General features: G+C 41.5%; 1 protein-coding gene across 3 annotated transcripts in view; it reads right to left on the bottom strand.

Moving 5' to 3' along the window:
* Positions 1 to 1,300: 1,300 nt before the first annotated feature.
* LOC124257521 (phospholipid-transporting ATPase ABCA3-like) overlaps positions 1,301 to 15,854 on the bottom strand; it is a 41,258-nt gene continuing 26,704 nt past the window's right edge. For all 3 annotated transcript variants that reach the window (XM_046691616.1, XM_046691618.1, XM_046691617.1), the window contains 13 exons: positions 15,491 to 15,619; positions 14,683 to 14,812; positions 14,043 to 14,197; positions 13,145 to 13,300; positions 11,846 to 12,056; positions 11,266 to 11,515; positions 10,412 to 10,602; positions 8,498 to 9,490; positions 7,460 to 7,681; positions 5,641 to 6,146; positions 5,138 to 5,325; positions 4,356 to 4,526; positions 1,301 to 3,753 (listed from right to left, as the gene is read on the bottom strand). In XM_046691616.1, the coding sequence (XP_046547572.1) occupies positions 3,321 to 3,753; positions 4,356 to 4,526; positions 5,138 to 5,325; positions 5,641 to 6,146; positions 7,460 to 7,681; positions 8,498 to 9,490; positions 10,412 to 10,602; positions 11,266 to 11,515; positions 11,846 to 12,056; positions 13,145 to 13,300; positions 14,043 to 14,197; positions 14,683 to 14,812; positions 15,491 to 15,619 (3,735 nt within the window). In that variant the 3' untranslated portion in view covers positions 1,301 to 3,320. The remainder of the gene's footprint in view (positions 3,754 to 4,355; positions 4,527 to 5,137; positions 5,326 to 5,640; positions 6,147 to 7,459; positions 7,682 to 8,497; positions 9,491 to 10,411; positions 10,603 to 11,265; positions 11,516 to 11,845; positions 12,057 to 13,144; positions 13,301 to 14,042; positions 14,198 to 14,682; positions 14,813 to 15,490; positions 15,620 to 15,854) is intronic.

Genomic DNA, 15,854 nt, shown 5'->3' with positions numbered 1-15,854 from the left:
ATTTGAGACGTTCCGGCAAGCGTCAATGTCGTTTGTGTTGTCAAGGTGATTGGATCGGCAGCCCAGAACGTGTCCCTCCACTGGCTGAGAAACACAGCATATATTTTTTAAGAAGGCAATGCCAAAAGTTGCGGGTTTAAAAGTATTTTTGATGTTGTACGCCAGCTTAGCCTGTGTAAACGCCCTCGCTTACAATATACACACACCTGCAGTCAAGACGTCACGGCCATAATTCATATACCTTAAGGGAATACGCAGTTTCTTCACGTTTTGTAATTGCACTATTTTAATTACTTTTGTAAATTTTTAAGAAATCCGTAAATCAACAGAACGTCGTTTTTCAATTCCCTGTGCAATGTGAAGATCGTCAGCGTAATCCTTCATTAAGCATGTGAAGTTTTCTAAAACGAAGAGAGGCTGTGCATGGAATGAGAATAACTACAGCGTAAATACTACCGAGAACGTCCTTGAACCCTATGGCCATATATTGCACCCATGAAACTTGTCAAGAGTAAATGAATATGTGGTGTTCAAGGAGATAGTTTCTGCCCTTACTTATTAATGTTAACAACAGAATGTCTGTCGGTTGAGAATAAAGTTCTGCTTTTCCTTTTGAGTTGATATTTCAATAAGAGGTGTTTGTACCCTCATAGAAAATCATGTTAAGATCTACAGCATAGAATGCTCACAGTGAGTTGGGACAGCCCATATAATACATGAACTTTGAATGTTCATTACAATAATTACTTAATTACATGCTGTTAAAAACACAAATAAAAAGAGTGTCAGAGGAACATTTATTGGAAACATTAACGATAGTATTAATAACCATAAAATATCACAGAACATATTAACATGCAGCTAAAAAACAAGAATTCACAGGCTGTTAGATTTAAGCTGAAGTCTCATCTGTTAATGTAAGAGGATTATGGAAATGAAATACGTTTTCGTACATTATCAACATAGATATACTAAACATATATAGAAGACAGCAGCTTCTAACCTCTCCAAAGATAACTTTAACCTAAACAGCTTTAAAAAATAGTTTTACTCCATATTTGTGTAAAATTAAAAGTAATGATGAAAGTAAATACTCGTAACATGGTATTAATGAAAACAAACCCAACATGGAGTCTTTCCCCTGTGGTTGTTACACAAATGTTTATAAGATAAGGACAAAAGTTTATGGATGAACAACTTCTTTATTCGGATGATGTCATCATCATTAGAGTCACTCATTGAGTGAGTAAACGAGTTTAGTTTTACGCCGTACTCAGCAATATTCCAGCTATATGGCGGAAAGAAATTGAAAAAACCCCTCAAACCTCCAAAGGCACATCTACATGATATGGAGAGGCAGTATAGCAAATTTGGTAAAGATTGTTCAAGTAGTTTTAGAGTTATGTTCCGGAAACAATGGGAACGCCGACGCCAACGGAAACTCAACCAAAATCAATATGTCTCCGACCCTTCGCGGGGAGACATAATTTCAAGGAAGTGCACATGACAATAATTTGAGATGCATGTTTACAACAGAATTGATTCACGAGGGGACTTGGTTATCACCAATCACCATGACTGTACATTTACATGTGGTGGATTCCAAACTTATATATCCGGGTATCAAATACTCGATAACAACCGCAATTAAAATAAAAATTTAAAATCATATATTTACAGCTGGTAGCTATACAGAACACAGTACACGTTCTGAGAAAACCCGGTTCTACACTAACGAAGAGTGATGGACGCAATTTATCGCTTGTTTTGAATGAAGTCTTGAGAATCCAATCACGATTAAAAGCCAAATTGGCCCCCTATCAAACCCGATTTGGTCCCCACTGGTGCATCTGTTTGATGCGGGACGATTTTAGAGCATTGAAATTAAGGATTATTACAACTCATGTTCTTAGCCCATAAAATCATAGCATAGATACTCATAGATGTTTTCATATGATACCACAAACATGACCACAGTTGTCCAAAGAACTCAAATGTCAACAAATTCAACAATATGAAAACATATATTACACACGTGACACACAATTCTAAAAAATAATACAGTGACAAACGATACTTTAATAAATACATACAAAACTCCAATTTAACGATAGCAAACTATGTGGTCTAGTCAGAAAGTGTCACAGATATGTAGCACACGACGGCAGTTGAGTCAGGGCTTCTTTAGCAATGAGAGACATCAAAAAGATATGTCGTAGGTTGCCCAACTGTTCATAGAAACAGGATATGCCACGTGTCACTAAAATCGACATTCCGTTGAGGTAAAGTAATACGAGTAAGTGAAGATTTCTTACCAATATTCAAACAATATCCTGGACATTGGGGAGGGTAAGGCACTACATTAGGCTTCATATATTGCACCCATGTTGGAATCGAACCCGCGCCCTCAGCGTAACGCAGGAACACCTTAACCGTTGCGCTACCCCATCGTACTAACCACTATATGCAACCCCATCGCGCCCAAGATACTACGTTACCAGTTCGATATTTATTTTAATTATAATTGCAGATGAACATACTAACACCTGTTATGTGAATATTTCCAAACATTATATTTTTCATTAATATATCTCAGAGAAGCAGTATCGATGTCGAGAGGCGTTATATTTCCGTGACAATAAGGATCACTAAGCCTTGCGACCCAAAGGATATGCTACGTACATCAACCAGATTTAGAAGCTGCATTATGTGAATGTTCTGATTAACACGTGAGTGAGTGAGTTTAGTTTTACGCCGCACTCAACAATATTTCAGCTATATGGCGGCGGTCTGTAAATAATCGAGTCTGGGACAGACAATCCAGTGATCAACATCATGAGCATCTAGATCTGTGGACTTGGGAACCAACCAATGACATGTGTCAACCAAGTCAGCGAACCTGACCACCCGATCCCGTTAGTCGCCTCTTACGACAAGCATGGGTTACTGAAGATCAATTCTAACCCTGACCTTCATGGGTGAATAACAAGTGAAGTGATTGGTGCGTTTTGCACTTTCTTAAAGGAATTACTTTGACGTGGGTAGAGTGTTTTCTTTAAAGTTATTCATCCATGTAAAACTTTCTTCATACACAAAATGAGTAGCATATTCTTTGTGTCCACAACATCTTGTAACATTATTATCAGAAAGGCATAAACTTTTCAGGAACACTTCCCTGGGGAAAATCCCCGAACATACTGATCATATATTTTAATTAAACATTGTCAAACAGCAACGAGATCATATTTTCAGGACTTCAGCGTCACTCCAAGGAGGTAAGTGGCAAGAACTCACACATAAGTATCACGTGCTAGCAGTATCTAGCAACAACATACTCTCTTGCAGAAACTTGTTTTATCTTCTTTTGGAGGGTTCTGAGTGCGCGTGAAGGTCAAGAATACTTGTTCCAAGGTAGTTTGATGCACAGAATAATCCTCCACACCGAACTGTGTCTTCGTGTCCTCCATCAGACTGAACACCTGAGCCAGTCGAACGCTGGCATCGGGGATCTGGAAGTGGGCATAGCCCTGATGGTCATCAAACACCTGAGCTTGGGGGTAATTGGCCTTAATGAAGGCGATTAGGGGCTGGGTTGGGGCGTTCGTCAGTCCATTGTCCATAACGCCCATTCGGGCTATCAGGGTGTAACCCTGACCGAACTTGTTCTTCAGATGCTGGGGGGTTCCTAGGCAGACAAAGCGCCCATTGACCATGATGGCGATTCTCGTACACAGGGCGTCACATTCCTCCATGCTGCCAACAGAAAACAGGACTGAGTCAGAACTTCAAAATAACATGTGACAACAGTGACCTGATTGATGAACCTAACGTTCACGTACAATACATTTCTGGGATACTCTGACTGTCTGGTCTTACAGACTAAAATATTGCGTAAACGCCGGAGAATATTCAGTCCCGATTATTGAAGCTGAGGGAAAATAGTTTTGATAATTATATGAATGAATCTATGAAAGTTCTACTAATTTTATAATGACTAGCTAGTAGAATTAATGCATCTGTTTATCACTGTCAGCCAAAGGTTTCAAAAGGCAATTATTAGGCAACACCGTCTTTTGTTAATTGGAACGAGTAGCCAGACGACAGATGTGGATATTATGCAATGGCTTTCATTCTATACAAACCTGTGGGATGTCAGTATAAGAATTATATGAATGAATCTATGAAAGTTCTACTAATTTTATAATGACTAGCTAGTAGAATTAATGCATCTGTTTATCACTGTCAGCCAAAGGTTTCAAAAGGCAATTATTAGGCTACACCGTCTTTTGTTAATTGGAACCAGTAGCCAGTCGACAGATGTGGATATTATTCAATGGCTTTCATTCTATACAAACCTGTGGGATGTCAGTATAAGAGTTCTGCCGCACTCCCGGACTTTTGACAGGACGTTCCAGAGCTGCCTCCTGGCTTTCGGGTCCATCCCCGTGGACGGCTCATCCAGCATGATGAAGGCTGGGTCTCCAACCAGAGCGATGGCGGTGCTTAGTTTACGCTTGTTGCCACCACTGTAAACAAACGCCATTAAAATGTGCAGATGAGCTTATTGTTAGCTAAACCATTGCTCTGTCTGTCTTCAGGTTCTTTAAATGTTTACGGAATAAAACATTTCTGTCTGTCTGCATCAATTAGCAGTGTACCCGTACATTGCGGCAACCACGCTTACTATCACTGGCTACTTATAACATCAATAAAGTCGCAAGATATATTTGGGTCAACATGGCACACAAGGAAACACGGGACCGACACACTATCCGGTCTTAACGCCACGACTGTCCTTAATGAATTCTAATATGTGACTTGCAATAGCACTGACGCTAAGATTGATTCCTGGAACGGTTGGAATGGATCCCTGACCATAGCATTGCTGCCCGCCCTAACGTAGGCACATTCTGCTGAATTCATCAGAGTAACCCAGAACTCGACAATGCAACAAGGCAAAATCTTTCCAAGTATGCATGCCACTGTTCAATTCCAGAGCGATTCGCATGTGATGAGTTAGTGAGAGGGTTTCTGTTGAGCCTGGTTTATGTTTTGTTTAGCCATATCTCACGACATAGATATTTCAGATCAGAACCGAATCCAGTTTCGGTGGACCACCCATGGCCCCTTTATCTACCTGTAGTTCCCAGTTGGTCTGTCGCCATACTGGGACAGCATCATGATTTCCAGTAGTTTGTCACAGACTCCCGGAATACAGCTCTCTGGAACTCCTTTGAGTCTCGCATACATGGAGAGGGTCTCCCGTCCGGTCATCTGCTCAATCAGGGCATCAAACTGGGGGCAGTAGCCCATGTTCTCCTGCACCTATTGGAAAATACGTAGAAAATATGCAAGAGATATTTTACTTCGGAACAAACGTTTAGATCAATGATTCGGCAGGTACGCAGCCCCATTAGAAATGTGTTCAATAGTGAATGAGATGAACTTTTAGGCCTCACCTAAGAGAGTTCAATGTAAGCTAAGTAAGGGTAGTCTTTGGACTATACCAGTAAAAGTTCCAATGCCATGCTTTACACATATACTTAAAATGTGAAAGGATTGGATGGTCTTTTAACTTATTATATGTTTTAAGAAAAACGTTTTTAGTAGTATGGATTTGTATATGAGGGCATCTCAAACCTGTTGTGTATTGCTCTTTATGTCATATGACCAGAGATAAGCATTCCCATTGGTCACCATCACATCTCCCGTTAACATCTTAAACGTTGTGGTCTTCCCGGCGCCATTTTGACCAAGAAGACCAAAGCACTCCTTCTCAGGTATCCCTACGCTGATGTGATCGACAGCCACAAAGTTCCCATAGCGTTTGTACAGATTCCTCAGAACGAGGGCATCATCTGCTTCACCTTTAGTAGGGGACGACGATGCAACGCGCTGTTTCTCGGCTGCAACGTCGTTGTCTTCAATCTGAACGTTTTCCATATGTACGACGTCATCCACATCGGTTTCCTTGGGACGGAGGGTATACCAGACACGCTGCGGAATCTGGTATTCTATACACAGAGTAAGCGCGATGAACACGCAGCCTTGCAGGAACATGAAGACGAGGAACCGACCGATACCAGGGGTGTCCCATTCCAGGTAGTTGGAGTAGAACTTGAGACAGGTGTCGCCACCACAGTTTCCTATACAACAGTACAACACGAATCTTCAGAATAAAACACCAATGACCATTACAGATCACCAATACAAATATTCAAAAGTTACTTCAAACAGGCATGAACTTGTTGGATTAGCGCTCGTCGATTCTGTTAGTGTTTGCAAATTGTCGTCGTTTTACGATGTTTTTTTACGAGTGTGTCATCGATCTTTAATCGAAACTTCAAGTGGTTTTAGTTGCAAACTCGGTCTTTTGATGTGAATATTTGACAAGCAACATACTTTGTTACATCGTACCTACCACAACCTTTTTCTCCACATATCTCTAACATTTTGTCAGAGTGTCGTATTGAACTTGCTTTAAACAATATGTGACTTTGAACACACACTGCTTTTGAGAAAGGGGTCTCAGCAGGAACAAGTGTTATATATGGGATAACACCTTCTCAGTAAGGTAGAGATTCTAGTCTATTTGGGAGTTCAGGCCCATCCAATATTCGAACCCACACTGTCGGATTCAGGCACCAAATCGCCAGAACATAAAGTCAACGATCTAACCCAATCAGCCACCACGGCTTCCACGAAAAAGGAAGTCTGGAACTGGAAGCTTAGATCGCATATTTTGTTTGCCCCTATGACTATTTCAAACTGACACGGCTTCCAAGGCACATTAACCATTTGTGCTGTACTAGAATTCCACGGCATCTGTCGTAGACGTGTCCCCTTCGCTGAAGCCAATCATCAGGCCATACTACCTGGACAACGTGCATTTTTATAGTGGTTCTAAATATGAGAACTTGAGGTAGCATTTTTGAATATATATAAGGATATAATCAATGTAAAGAAATGATAGAAGCTCTTTTTAGTGATGAGACAATCTGTGGCGAGTGTATAGCAAATTGACCCTTCTAGATCCAAGGTTATGTAACGGCTGATGAAAAAGCTATCTCCTTACGAGAGGATGCTCAGGGCTGTTGATCACTGGATTGTCTAGTCCTGACTCGATTATTTACATACCGTCGCCATATAGCTGGTATATTGTGCGGCGTAAAACTAAACTCAATGAATTAAAAAATGAGTAGTCATTCTTACGTAACGTTGGGGAAATCACTATGGAAACACCACTATTATCTTATTCAATGAAATATCTGAAATATTTAAAAAATACTGACAATGATAATAACACAAAACATACAAAGAACGGTTAATATAAACCACAATAGTCTTGAGACACCGGCTTTCGGCGAGTTCATTGAAACCATTATTACATCAACGAGATTCTACAGTAATTATTTTGTAACATATAATGTTTCCTTAGTTAATCAGCTGTTTGACTGACCTTTACAGCAAGGCATGGGGATGCCCCTTGGACATAATATGTCATACTTCAGCTTGATGCAGGTATCTGTCACCACCTTGTTGACGTACATCTCAGAGAAGCACTTCCCCAGGCAGTAGTGGGGGAAGACGATGGAGAAGATCCAGTCCAGGGCCTCCCCTACATCCTCTGTCCCCAGTCCCGGAATCATCAACACAAACGTCGCAAGGAGAGTCAGCAATCCTAGCACAGAGAGTACGTGAGTTTTGTTTTACGCTGCTTTTAGCAATATTCCAACAATATTACAGTGTAAGACACCAGGAAAAGTAAGTGAGTGAGTTTAGTTTTACACCTCTTTTATCAATATTCCAGCAATATCACGGCGGGACAGACCAGAAATGGGCTTCACAAATTGTTTCTATGTGGGAACTCGACCCCGGGTCTTTGAATGCTTTAAACACTTGGCTACCTGAGGCCACGCAAAGGAGGGTTAGAATGGACAGGGTACATTAAAACGTAAAGAAAGGAAATATAGACTTCTTCAAGGGACTGAATTTTGTTTGTTTTATAGATGTTTAAAGCCACTCAAAATATTCCAGACTAATGGTATTATTAAGTGCAAGTCATTGGTATAATGTGACCCGTTAGAATTGACCTTCAATATCCCATGCTTGTCGTAAGAAGTGACTAACGGGATCAGGTGGTCAGGCTCGCTGACTTGTTTGACACATGTCATCGTATCCCAGTTGCGTAGATCGATGTTCATGCTGTTTATTATTGGATTGTCTGGTTCAGATACGATTATTTACAGATCGCTGCCATATAGCTGGAATATTGCTGAGTTGACAACAAACAAACAAAACATTGGCATTATGTACACCGATACACGTTCCGCTTTACGTTTACATGCAATTGACTAAGCACCTATCCTGAACAATATTCAGTTGCCATTTACGACAAGCATACTTTCCTGAACAGTGTTACAGTAGTAAAGTCGATCTTATGGAGATGAGTGAGACACGAAGTCAGCCTTCAATGCTGGTATAGACAATGGCTCACCTGACAAGATGTTGAGGATGATGATGATGACCATGCCGGTGGCTGGGGTTTTGAACATATACTGTAGGAGGTACATGAAGGGCAGGACAGACCAGCCGTAGACGATGAACACGAGGAAGACGAGGCCGAGTCGGTGGTCGAGGACGTAAGCGTCAGTTTGAAAGGCAGCAAAAACGGGCAACAGAACCAAACATGGAATGATGTAGTTGATGAAGTCCCAAGCCAAATTGGACAGCCAGAACACAGTAGGTCCAACTCCGCTGACGACCTGAAGATGCTTTGCGCCAACCTGCCTCTCCTTGATGAGGAAGTAAACAAAGGAAGACGTCAGGAAGGCCATTCCAAAGAGGATGTTGAAGGCTATAGTGAACCCAAAGCTTGAAGCGAGAAGAGCAGTTTGTTCAGAAGCATCTGATACGTTCTTTGGAAGAGGATAACTGTTAGTTGCAATGGAATAGTCGGAGGATGTGAAAGACTTCAGGATGCCGTTCATCATATACGAAAGGGCTATAGGAGCTGCATGGTAGGGCTGTCCATTGTAGTATCCTCTGGCAACTGTGTCAGATTCATACTCTGCTCCAATGATCATTCTTTTGTTATAGGTGGACACACCAAGCTGGTCTGCCCTGGACAGGAGGTAGGTTGTCATGTTCCCTTGACTTGTCTCTGCAAACTCTGCTGTGTCACCAGCGCCAAGCTGACCAATATAGGATTCGGCAAAACTCTCGGTAAGCGCCATGGAGCCGTTTTGGTAAGGTACATTGGATCCCCCGAAGGGGTTGAGGTTGAGGGGAAGGGATTCCTCTGATAGCACGCCTGGTCTCGTCTTCTCCACCACCAGGGCCAGGATGGTGGCTATGACGGGTAGGACCAACTGGACAATGGAGATAAGTCGGTTTCGCCACGTGTGGAGTGCTTTCTTCACAAAGCAGCCCTTGAACCGGGACAGTTCCAGATGCATTCCGGTAGCTTTCTTGAAGCCCTTGTTGAATGCTACATCCGCAACATAACAAAATGAATTGCGTTAGTTGACACGTTTATAGTACACACGTGGTTAATGGGAAGACGTTTCTCGTGAAGTAGACTGTGTTGTAAAGTGATTTGATCTATTTGATAACAACATAAATTAGAGTTACTACATTTAAGCGACTAATATATTAGAAACAGGTTATAAACCTCATTTTTGTGGAGTAGACTGTGTTGTAAAAGTGATTTGATCTATTTGATAACAATATAAATTAGAGTCAATACATTTAAACAACTAATACATTAGAAACAAGTTATATGCCTCCTTTTCTTGGAGTAAACTGTGATGTAAGGTGATTGGATCTATTTGATAACAACATAAATTAGAGTTACTACATTTTAACGACTAATACATTAGAAACAGGTTATAAACCTCATTTTTGTGGAGTAGACTGTGATGTAAAGTGATTTGATCTATTTGATAACAACATAAATTAGAGTCAATACATTTAAACTAATACATTAGAAACAAGTTATATGCCTCCTTTCCTTGGAGTAAACTGTGATGTAAGGTGATTGGATCTATTTGATAAAAATATTATGTAAGAGACATTACATTGATACTAATAATAAATTAGAAACACATGACCAAATATAACACACATCACGGATACTACTAGTGAGTGAGTATGTTTTAGCAATATTCCAGCAATATAAGGGTTGGGAACACCATAAATCGGCTCAACACATTGGACCCCTTCTTGGGAATCGAACCCGGTTCTTCGGCGTGACGAGAGGACAGGATACTACTAGGTTCAGAGAAATTAGATGTCCATATTTTACCAAAGCAACATACATATCTATAGATGTCAATTTTGTATATAATAGTAACCGCCCTCAGAACCATGTAAATACTACAGGCTATACAAAAATGATATAGGCCCTTACATAAGAAGTTATCGTCAACGGAATTGGCCATAGTTCCATATGACGAGCTCTTGTTCGGTCCGTCTCCATTAAGCACCTTCGCGCTGCCATTGATCTCCTTCTCCATCATAGGGTTGGTATACGACATGGTTCCATCGACTGATGGCCTGACGGCAATGTCGTCCCCAGTGTCCACCTGACTCTCGCCGACCCTGAAGTACAAGTATTGATATGACGAAGAGGGTCTTAGCGGATAATCGCTATATCACACAAGGGTGCTTTTACTCAATGACCAAGGTGTACATCTTTTCATATCATGAAGATTGTTAACCGTTACTGCAATCCCGCTTGTTTCTGATTCTCCGATAATGAAGTACAACCTTGATATGACGAAGACGGTTATAGCGAATAATTAGAATATCGCATCACACAAGGGTACCTTTTCTCGATGATCATGGGGTGCATCTTTTAATATTACGAATATGGTTATAACAATCCAGCGAGTTTTGACTCGCCAGTCCTGAAGGAAAAGTCTTTATATTATAAAGAAGGTTATTAATAGCGAATGATCGTTCTTCCCCACTCTCCGACCTTGAAGCACAACTCTTAATACATGTATTACACAGATGGTTTTAGCGATAATCGTTTCAACACCTTCAGGGCGCTTCTGAATCGCCAGTCCTTAAGTACATTTTTTTATGTCACAAAGTCGAGTAAAGTGAATATTCGTTACAGTAAACCAAGGATGCTTTTGGCTTGCTGACCCTGAAATTTAACTAATGTGAAAAGCAACCCAAAATGGTGCAAATCTCCCAGCGAGGTCACTTTGATGAAAGCCACATTCGTTATCAAGTGTTAAACAAGGGTTCACTTACTTCAAAAACACTTCCTCCATGGTGGTTGCAGTTGTACCAAAACTACAAATACCGAGTTCTTTCCCCCTAGATTCAATCTCCGTGAAGAGAGGAGCAAAGTTGGCTGACTGATCATCGGGCAGCAGGTAGGAGAGTTCAGCATTGATCTCACTCTCCATGACGGCTGTAGGGACGTGTTGCTGGACAACTGCCGTCACTGACGCCACCTGACAGGTGGGTTCCTTCACCATCACCAGGTGGTAGCCAGCTCCTGTTGGAATACATTTATTCATGTGAGCATATACTTGGTTGTAGTGACGGCGGACTCAGCAATATTCCAGCCATATGGAGGAGGTAGGTAAACAATCACCCAGACAATCCAGTGATCAACGGCATCCACGCAATTGGGATACGATGACATGTGTCAGCCAAGTCAGCGAGTCTGACCATCCGATCCCATTACTCGCCTATAACGACATGCATTATCTGCTGAAGACCAAATCTAACCCTGATCTTCAGGGATGACTATATCATGCATTAATAAGTGCATGATTGCTCAACACAATGCGAACAAGACGTCAAAGAAAACACAATAAATTACCATAAAGCTTTTTCAAGAAGTAAGATGTCCCACAGCATTTGACCACCCCTTCTGCCATGATGGCGATGCGGTCACCCAGGAGGTCAGCCTCATCCATGAAGTGAGTGGTCAGCAACATGGTCCGGCCCTGTCGGTTCCTCTGAAGGATGTCCCAGGTCTGTCGTCTGGCTGCAGGATCCATACCGGAAGTTGGCTCATCCAGGATAACGATCTGAACAAAGAATTATTACATGGACAAAATAGTGGCCCCGTGTATTCTCAATGAAACAATAATACAAACACACTGACATTGTGGTTATTATCTACGTTTACTTGAGACCACTTGGAAATGCAGACTCTAAGACAACCTTCTGTGAACTGATTGTGTGAGTCTAATAAGGTCATGTTTCAAATACTAGCCCTATCCCAGGTGGTGTGTGGTCCTGTGCACAGGTCACAAATCAGTTGGAAGTTAAGCAACGTTGAGCGCGGAGAGTCCTTTGATTGGTGACCGTGTCTGACAGCTTGTCTCTTGCTAGTTTCTAGAACTTCAGTCCTGCCCCACAACGAAGCACACGTGATACATGTGGTCTCACCTTGGGCAAGTGAGTTTGTTCAAAATTGCCTCTTTTCACCCAGCAGACAAATGGGTACCCGGAGGGATAGGTCATGTGACTATATACCGTCTAGCGTCTCACGGGCAGCTTGGGTTATCAGGGGTAATAATAATCAGATTGTTTGCGCGCATGCATTAGGCGTGGAGAAGTGCGCATGATAAATGGACTATTAATATTATTACTATTATTATTATATCCTGAGATATATGTCCGCCCTTAATCAGTATCTCGTGCTCTTTACTACATGTTACACATCCTTACTTTGCATTGAACAAATGAGGATTGTAATAACTATCTCTGACTGGGCGGCGGTTGAACAAACCCCTTTCATTGTGTACCAAACAACAATCTATCATTAGGTCCACATGTCTGAACTTGTGGGGAAGATCCAGGGTTAGAGGAAGGGTCACATGAAACTTATGCTTGTTGTAAGAGTCGACTAAAGGGAAAGGGTGGTCAGGCTTGATGACCTGACTGCATGTCATCGTATCCCAATAAGGTGGTCAGATGGTGTCAATTACAGTGTTGTCTAGTCCGTGTTATTTGAAGAACATCATCATACACCTGTTATACTGCTGAGTGTAGTGGAAAACCAGAAGAAAGACGTTTGAACCAAAATGATCGTGCATGATGAAACATAAGTTGGTCACTGTTAGACACTGATTTAATTACGCATTAATAATTGAATATTAATTTGCCTCACCTTCGAACCCCCGATGAGGGCAATCCCCACCGAAAGTTTCCTCTTCTGGCCTCCAGACAGATGCTGGGATTGTGTGTGTCGCTTCAAGTCCAACCCGACTTCGTGGATAATGCGATCAACTTCTGATTTGGCCTCGTGCTTCTGGCAGCCCTTCAACTACACACATATAGGGAGGTGATAACCTGGTCTATATTAATACATTAATGCCAAGGTATGCATGACAACATAACATACATGATATATTGTAACTGTATGACACTGTTTCTGTTCAGCGTCATTGGGGCTTTGTAAACATTGGGAAATCAAAACCAGGAACTTTTGTGCGACAAGCAGTAACCCCTTTGCCTTTGTATTCAAATGAATGCATGTATTGTCAGCTCTCAGCCGTGTAATGTTAAAACGCCCCATTCTGTTTTCAATCCATTTAACTGCTATATGATTATATAATATATGAATACAGGTAACTACAACAAATTCATTATTTCACTGATACTCAACAGAAAACGATGCAAATGCGATAATAATGACACTGGTACATACACACAAAAATGCTTTCATCGTGTGACTGTCATCGACGCATTTTCGGAGCAACGACAATTACAGAAGCACCTTGGGGTCATATTTTTATACTTGAAATTCTTGAAATATTAACTTGAAGTTTCAAGATATTAGTTTGAAATGTCAAAACTACCCATAATGACGTCTCAACATAAAATCATATGGAGCTATGGGCGTGGTTGGCTTTTACACCGAGTTATAATATCGAGTCTTGACGCTAGACTTTAGCGCGCCCTGTAAGTACGTACATCATATGGAGCTATGGGCGTGGTTGGCTTTTACACCCAGTTATAATATCGAGTCTTGACGCTAGACTTTGGCGCGCCCTGTAAGTACGTACATCAGCGAAGAATTCCATATGTTCCTGTACGGTAAGACTGTCGAACAGAATGTTGTGTTGAGGACATAATCCCAGGCTCTTCCTGACGCTCTGGATGTCTGTTCGAATGTCATGGCCATTGACGATTGCGGTTCCTCCAGATGGGGGAATGAAACCTACGGAAAAGAACGGAAACGTTTTATTAAGGTATAGAAGATTCAAGAAGTCTCTGGTTGTAACGAAACCTCGGAAATGTAAGTTCGGTTTATTAAAAAATTCATAGAAAAACAGTGTTACCGACATCCTGTTATTTCCCTGCTTTATTGTTTGCAGTGAGTGAGTGAGTATGGTTCTACATCGCTTTTAACAAGATCCCAGCAATATTACGGTGGGGGGACACCATAAAATGGCTTCAAACTTTGTACCTATGTGGGGAATCGAACCCTGGTCTTCCACGTGACGAGCAAACGCTTTAACCACTAGGCTACCCCTCCGCCCCTCTATTGTGTGCAGATGAACTTTCTGACGTGGCACCGTTGCTGTCGATAAGGTATTATTGTGTATAGCCGTCTGAGGGTAACCCCCAATAGGTCATCTAACTGTGTGGGGTTGATACAAAACGAGTACTTAAGTACGTGGAGTACTCAAAGTTCCTACTCACCAGTGAGAACTGACATTGTTGTTGTTTTCCCAGCGCCGTTGTGACCAAGTAGAACAGAGATCTGACCCTCGTACATATTGAGACTCATCCCATCCACAGCCACCTTCTTCTTAGACCCAGAACCAAACACCTGTTCACCACGAAACATATTAATGTTTACTTATCGCGTTTTAAGAACGGACTACTTAATGATGCGGACGTAAAATACTATTTGAATTTGAATAGAAGGTGAGACCAAAATGGTTTTGATGTCCCTTGGAAGATCATTACACTGGCAAATAGACAAAGCAAAGTGTGTGTGTGTGTGTGTGTGTGTGTACGTGTGTGTGTGTGTGTGTGCGTGTACGTGCGCACCTGCGTGCGTGTGTGTGCGTGCGTGCGTGTAAGGCTGTTTCTATCAGATCAATCATTTGCTCAATGCAACTCCCGTTTACAACTTACAATAGAGGTAGCATTACAGGTCATTTGGATCCGGGTTAGAACTGGTTTCCAGTAGCCCATGCTTGTTGTAAGAGGTGACTAACGGGATCGGGTGGTCAGGCTCGCTGACTCGGTTGACACATGTGATCGCATCTCAGTTCGGAAGACCGATGCTCATGCTGTCATTCACTGGATTGTCTGGTCCAGATTACATTATTTCCACACCGCTGTTATATTGTTGGTATGTTGCTGAGCAACAGCAGGACATTTTAGGTTATTACTCAATTGTTGAGTGAGTTGAGTTTTAGAAGTAGGCCTATTTTCGTCATATTACAGAGTGTCAGCTCACGACACACACACCGATTCCATCTCTATATTAATTACTGACCTTCCTTAGGTTCTTGATGCAAACACCTGGGCTGAGGCCAATTGGTTCCTTCTCAAAATGTCTCTCGTCGGCGTGCTTGACTTCACTTGCATCAACTTTGACTTTGTCTGCGCCACACCAATAAGTTCCCTTAAGGATAGAAATAACAGACTGAAGTATCCGGTTAATCGATACACATTAGTGACCATAGACTGTAACAATATGAAGAAGTTAAAACAATCTTCCATATTTATTTGTAAGGATTGTTTTGCACTAAAGCTTTAGGTTACATTTTTGAACATGATCAGTGTATAATTTGTTTCTTATATTGCCTCTATTAAGTCAGAACCCTCTGCTACTTGAACGGTCAAACACAACGTGTTTT

The sequence above is a fragment of the Haliotis rubra genome, unplaced genomic scaffold (genome assembly GCF_003918875.1).
Source record: "Haliotis rubra isolate DU_JTF1 unplaced genomic scaffold, ASM391887v1 Scf664, whole genome shotgun sequence".
Taxonomy (NCBI): Eukaryota; Metazoa; Mollusca; class Gastropoda; order Lepetellida; family Haliotidae; genus Haliotis; species Haliotis rubra.
This window is presented reverse-complemented; position numbering and strand designations above follow the sequence as displayed.